This window comes from Euleptes europaea, chromosome 6 (assembly GCF_029931775.1).
Source record: "Euleptes europaea isolate rEulEur1 chromosome 6, rEulEur1.hap1, whole genome shotgun sequence".
NCBI lineage: Eukaryota > Metazoa > Chordata > Lepidosauria > Squamata > Sphaerodactylidae > Euleptes > Euleptes europaea.
The window spans coordinates 55,355,131-55,362,195 of record NC_079317.1 but is presented as its reverse complement, the minus strand read 5'-3'; the positions used below and the strand labels follow the sequence as shown (position 1 = coordinate 55,362,195).

The following is a 7,065-nucleotide window of genomic DNA, read 5'->3' as shown; positions in this document are numbered from 1 at the left end:
GGAAAATTCAATATTTAGGAATACCCCCCTCCCCAGTATCCAATTCGGGGGAAAGAAATCATTTGAATACCTAAAATGATCACAGGTTGAAAGCATGAGGAAGAAAAGGGAAATGTTACAAAGAGCGCTGGTGCAGGCATGTTTACACCTCGATACATCATTCCTGAAGTTTAATAACATTTGAACGCAAACACTGGCGCCCAGCACAGCATTCCAAGTATTGGGACTGAGGTAACTGTAAAACCTCCAGTGATATATGGTATCTATGAACAGAGGTTTAGATATAGCCATACTGCCTACTGCAGTTTTGAAACTAATGAAGACTGCAAAAAAAAAAAAAAAAAAACCAGAACATAGATCAGCAGCTCTGTGTAGCTGCAGTACATGCAGCTACAAAAATAACAATCATACAAAAAAACCCCGTAAAAATCCCACTCAGGTAACCCAATGCCATGTCTGTGGCAGACATAGCACAAGTGAAATGACCTCAGAAGCAACTCTCCACTTCACCCATGTTCAAAGTGCATTCTTAGTGCAAGAAGTAGAACTGAATGGAACGAGGCTTACCAACCCCTAGTGGATTTCATGCTAAGACCAGAACTCTTGTTTGAGTTCGTATGATGTAGGCTTGTGTGTTTTGAGTTCGGTTCTGCATAGTGGAACAGTGTTGTCCTGACACTGACCTTCAGCATCCACATCCAACAGTGTCCGCTCTTCTTCTGGCAGCCTGACATGGAATGGAAGCAGTGCAGGCCTCTCTTCAACAGTGCTACTGCTGCTGGCAAAGCAGGAGTCCAGGTGACTGGGGGTTTCGGCACTGGAACTATTAGCAGAGGATTCACCCCTTGCATTACTGGGGGAGACGAACCACCAGGGGTCAAGCCGCTGCCTGTTGGCTGAAGGGCGAGGCCTAGGTACGAATTCCAAGGTCTTCGGTCTCTCCAGACTAGCGTCTTGCTGCGGATTATAGCGTCTGGGGGTTGGAGGAAAGATGAGGTTGGGGTCTGGCAGTCGAGGGACTTCATTTGCACCCTGACTTGGGCTGGGTGTTTTTAACACACCTATTTCCCACGCCAGGGAAAAGAAATGAAAGGGAGAGGGGGAGAAGAGAGAAACCAACCAGTTAGACAACACTGATGAAGTGAGACACTAGGTTCATTCAGTAAACACAAGGTGATGTCAGGAACAGGGTTTTTTGATTAAGGGCATGCATGCTACATTGCATCTACACCCACCTTCATGCTGACCTCTACAAGTCTGAATGACATTATGGTGGGGTAGCAAAGACAGAACAGCAGGCACATCCCCAACGGGAGGGTGTTTAAGCCAGTTGCACAAATGCACAGAAAGGTCCACTTTTGAGAATAATTCCTACAACTGATGTTCAGAACTAAATTGTACACAAACAGCACAGAGACAGGGAAAACTGGAACACAGTTCAACTCCATTAAAAACCTAAAGGATAAAGAAGGAATTGCGTAAGGGTGATTTGCCTCATCACTATAAAGCCGTTCAGAACAAATAAGGATTCTGAACACTTCGGTGTTATCGCATAGAACTGGCTGCAACTCCAGTTCACTAAGTTACAGACTAATTATTCTGCTAAGACAGAATCATTAGCCGACATATCCAAAGACAATTGAAGAACCTTGTGGACTCTGAAGCTACTCTCTACAGCCATGTATGTAAATCACTGGGAGAATAATATTTCAGGGGAAGTTACTTTTTTTATAATCAGAAAGTGGGGCTTGTGGTCAGCGGCTCTCGTTTCAGACAGAATTCTGCAGTTTGTAAAGGCCATTCATTTTTCATGGGCAGGACTGAGGAATTGCCCTTTTTCTATGTGGAGGAAAACCCTACAGTGGGATATTTATGGACATTCAGCAAATTTTGAAGAGAACTTTTGCAGTATTTCTACTGACAAATCTGAATAATTGACAGACATGGCTCATACTTTTTATTATGATGTTTTGGCACAAACAGGATTGAAGGAACAGATGAAAGTTCTGATTTGGGTGGCAGTACCTGAAGGAAGAGAAACACTGAGGATATTTGAAGAAGACCTGCAGTAGGGACATGGATTATGGGGAGCATGAAAAATTAAAGTTTTATGCAACATGGAAAAACAATAATGTGCAGGGAAAAATGGAATTAGGGGAAATGTGGGAATAAGGAGAATCTCTTTGTATACTGTGACAGACAGCTGAATACTGCTGTGTGGTCTTGGTCCTGGAACCCTTGATTGACAGGGGATTAAAATAGAAATCTACAGTTGGCAATTGAGAGAGGCAGTTGGGAAATGACAGTTAGAGGTTGACAGTTAGAGGCTGGCAGCTGGAGTGAAAGGAACACAGTGGTGTAAGATACAGAAGGATCCTGTGTGAGGGAAGTGAACTGAGTGCCCTTCCCTAAGGGAAAGCCAAAGTAAAGACGTTGATCCATAATCAGTTTTAAGGAACAAAACTGGGAGCCTGTGTGATTTGTTCCTGCCTCCACCAACATTAGATTGTTTCAAAGAAGTTTATGTCAGTTCAACTAAGCAGTGACTGCCAAGTGTTATCTATCTCAAAAGTAACACCACTTGTCTGTGAAATACATCAGCTATAGACTGAATACAAAATATCGATTGTTTTTAAAAACCCTAAATTTCCTCATTCATCTTGTTTTATCTGCCAAGTTTATTCCTGAAACCTTCCTGACAACTTGACTTTACCTTTTCCCCAAAAGAGAAAAATAAAACAGTTTTGTGTTTATGATTCAATAAGCCTCTCATGTACTACATTCTGACTTATACAAATAAAAGTTTTTGGGCAGACTCCTCATTTTCCTAAGCGTGGGACAGAAAAACAATGTGCGAGATTGGTTCTTGTAGGTTATCCGGGCTGTGTGACCGTGGTCTTGGTATTTTCTTTCCTGACGTTTCACCAGTAGCTGTGGCAGGCATCTTCAGAGGAGTAGCACTGAAGGACACTGTCCTTCAGTGCTACTCCTCTGAAGATGCCTGCCACAACTGCTGGCGAAACGTCAGGAAAAAAAATACCAAGACCACAGTCACACAGCCCGGATAACCTACAAGAACCAATGAGCTCTGACCGTGAAAGCCTTCGACAATAATGTGCGAGATATTTCATACTTCCCAGGAGAGAATGTGGTGAGGAATAACAAAATTAAAGGTCCATTATATATGCCTCCACAGCTTATGTGACCAATTAAAAGAGGACATGAAGAAGTTTCAAAGTACAGGATAATACTCTTGGGAAGTACTGCTATTTGTAAAGTGCAGTTTCTAGTGTAGTCATATCATAGCGCAAAAATAAAAGAGAATGAAGAGAGGGAAGACTGAGGAAATTTTGAAAGATGGTTTCCCTCATAACCACAGAGAAGCCCTCCACAACTGCCAAACAGTCAGTTCTCAATGAGAGGGGGGAATAAGGCAGGAGCATAAATGCAGAGTCCTGTGGGAAGAAAACTAACTAACTTTCATTCTATGGGATATGAAGGAAAAGGGTAACCTACCTGCTCGCAGTACTCCTGTAGGGGAATTACTGGAAGGGTATCCATTGCTAAGGAGACCAATAACTTTTATGGCACCATCAGAGGGGGTGCGCCTGTGGCCCCCTTGGTGAGCTTCTGAAGAAAGAGTCACATGTGTGGGAGTCAAGGACTGGTTAGGATCCCGTTTGAACTTCTCAACACGTATATTAACCAGTGGATTACTAACTACTGGCAAGGGAGCCTTCACTGTCACAGGGCTGACAGGCATCTCATACACTACAATCTCATCGCTGTCTGAGCGTAGCAAGGATCGAGTTGAGTTACATTCAGAAATGGAAGACAAGGAAAGGAGGGTCAAGGAACTGGAGGGCTCGCCCGGCTCCTCTTTCTTGAAGAGCTTCCTTGAAGGAGGGCTGGTACTCAGACGGGAGCGCCCAGCTCGCTGAAAGATACTGTCACGTTTCTTCTTCTCTTCCTTGGGGGCTTCCAGTTCATCCTGGGTTAGCAGTTGGCACTTCCCAGCTTCTAAGAGGTCAAAGCCTAGGCCAGCAGCAGCTAGCACTGCTGCACAACCAAGAAAAGCAAGCTCACATCGTTTGTGGTGCGAACCACCCCGTTTGAGGCTGTTGGTGGGGGTGAGTTGAGGGGTACTTGTGGCAGAGTTCACAGGGGTGGACTCATTGGCATCACTGGATTGGCCATCCCAGTCCTCATTCTTCTGAAATGGGATACAGAGGTATGATTGGTTCGGTCCAGGTGATTGCTGCAACTTGATCTCTCCATTTTTCAAAGAATCACTTTCTTCATTATCTGCAAAAACAAACAGCAAGCCTTTTACATTCTCACTATATAAATATGTATTACTCCTGTTTTACCATACATTCCCAGATAAAAATATACCACAAATACAGCTTTCTATGGCAATAGTCCAAAAATTGAAAGCTGTGTATCTGAAGGTGCTTGCCACCCAGTCTTTTCTATGCAACCCAGATATGACAGCATATGTGTGCAATTCAATCTACCACAAGCATGTTGTATGTTTTTTCTGCTTACAAACAGCAGTCCCTAGAAGTGAGCAGTTGCATCAGTAAAATGTTCCTCAGGGGGAAGGCTAAATCTCCCCCTCAGCACTGCAAATTCAATCTGATCACAGATCCCCTGCTGTCACATCTAGGGAGGGATAGAATTTTTTTAAGATGACTGAAAAATGATATGAAAGCCATTTTTCTGTCAGAAAGCCAGGCCTATAGGCTTTCCATTTTCAAGATAAACACAATATAAAGTAGCTACATTTGTTCTACAAATAAACAAAGGTTCAAAACAGTGCATAACCCAAAAAAGGAAAGCCAAAACAACTATAACAACATTGACTGAGTGCAAGAAAAAGGCCCCTGCAAATAAAGACCCAAAAAATGTCAGAGACCCATCTTCAGCAGATGTCTCTCTGAACAATCCACCACTTCCACTATCAGCAAAAAACCAAGGAGCAACACACAAACCCAGGAAAGGAGCCAATGAATGATGAAGGGTGGAACTCTAAGACAAAGAGGGAAGAGGCAGGACACAAGATGAATACTGACTGCTTCACACATTAGAGGCAAGTGCAGCAAGGGCACCTGCACAATGCATACATATGCAAACATTACATTTGTGTGTGCTCAAACAAAATAGTTTATAGATATTTATTATTAAAGGCTTGAAACTAGAGGTGCTGAGTACAAATGGATGAGATATAGGAATTCAGTAAACAGGCTACTTTACCCATTTCTGTTAGGCTTGTAAATCCAGGCAAATTGGCTGCCATTCTCTGCACCTTTCCTAGGTTTGGAACACTAGATGACCACTGTCTGTATCCATCCACCAGAATCTTCAGACTAGCATAAAGAAAAAGAAATGTACTCAAATGCAGAAACTTTCTTCTGTCCAGTTTTTATGTTTCAATTAGAACTTCAATAATTTTTTTACCTTTCCACCCCAGTTTTCTTCCGTCACATCCCAAGGGCACTGAACACATGAACAGAGGTCTAGCAGGTTGTACTGTCTCTCTAATATATTGTAGTCTCACTACAATCCTGTGAAAAGTCCTTCTATGCTAACTATCAAGGATCAGCACTATATGCACATACTAGATACAAAACTCTCCTGTGAAGTTAGCACATTGGTAAATATTAGCAGGCCTCATTCTGTTACTTAACAGGATAATAGAAAAGGTGGTCAGCTAGCATTATGTCCAGTTTGCAGCTTACATATAGTTTTCAGATTGTCTCTCCATCCAGCCAGTTTACTCAGATAATATGCCACACAGGAGGAGAAGGAGGAAGAGATTTTATATCTATAACTGCGCACAGTTATAGATATAGTTATAGATATAAAATCTCTTCCTCCTTCTCCTCCTGGGGCTCACATGCCCATTTCAAACAGAAGGCCAAAGCCACTGGTAAGGAACTGAAATTGGTAACAGGCTGCATTCTTTCCACTTAAATACAGTCCATTTATCAGGCTGCAGAAATCATCACGTATGGCCATTAGCACAGCAGCCCATCAAAACAAACCAGAGTGTTTGGAAACATAGTTTGTCTGCTACTTGCCTCCTTTCCTGAGACCAAGCAGAATCCCTGGATGCTATTCTGAATGTCCTTGCAATACCATTCTTCTGGTAAAATATCATTGTACCAGTAACCTGCATGCTATTGGTTGGATGAACAAAACGAGCAACCAAGAAATGGGAAAGGGGCAGCCAAGCACACAACAAGCCAGGGTTCCTCAGATATCTCTGGGCTGCTCTCAGCTAAGAAGATACTGAGGCACCCTCTTGCTCTCTGCTTCCAGAATAAACATCAAAACATAACAATGAAGTTTTACAGACGTGACCCCCCACACTGTTTTCTCACAGAATTAAAATAAATGCATCAAAAGAATCTTACCACCATTCTCCCAGCTGGGGAAGGAGGGAGGGCTCCTACACACGTTCATGATAGCGGTGCTGTTTTAGAAAAGGTGATTGGATTGGATTTGGGGGTGGGGGTTGACGTTTGTGTTGGGTGCTAGTTTCAACCCACCATCCATCTCCTGCCAGGCTGCTCCCCAGCTCATGCCCACCCTGCCAAACCTTCAGTCCCACCCAGCAGCTTGATCCTGGAACCAGTATCTAGATTACTCCTCTCCTCCAAATGTGTCATTCTCCCACACAGGCACTCTGCTCATGAGTTGGTCCCCAGTCATACCATCTTATATACCCATGTTAAAAGCCCAGGATCCCATTCTCTGCCAGTGAGACAGACATATGGTTGACATTTTAAAAGTTCACAAAAAACCCAACAACAACCAGGAATGGAATACTACATGCAAACGAAAGGAAGAACTTGTGTGGATTCTGCCAAGGCCAGTAAGACTGGAGAATAAAAAATGGTCAGGGGCCTGGAGGCCAAGCCCTATGAGGAAGGGCTGAGGCAGTTGGGAATGTTTAGCCTGGAGAAGAGGAGGTTGAAGGGGGACATGATTACTCTCTTTAAGTATCTGAAGGGCTGTCACTTAAGAGGAGGGAGGGGAGCTGTTCCTGTTGGCAACAGA

The 7,065-nt window shown here is 43.4% G+C and overlaps 1 protein-coding gene across 1 annotated transcript in view; it reads right to left on the bottom strand.

Moving 5' to 3' along the window:
- Window positions 1-481: 481 nt before the first annotated feature.
- The window catches only part of MAP3K9 (mitogen-activated protein kinase kinase kinase 9), a 31,019-nt gene continuing 24,435 nt past the window's right edge, over window positions 482-7,065 (bottom strand). Inside the window, exons 9-11 of the mRNA XM_056851020.1 lie at window positions 5,257-5,369; window positions 3,517-4,305; window positions 482-1,061 (exon numbers count right to left, since the gene is read on the bottom strand). Of these exons, the coding sequence (XP_056706998.1) occupies window positions 589-1,061; window positions 3,517-4,305; window positions 5,257-5,369 (1,375 nt within the window). The 3' untranslated portion in view covers window positions 482-588. The remainder of the gene's footprint in view (window positions 1,062-3,516; window positions 4,306-5,256; window positions 5,370-7,065) is intronic.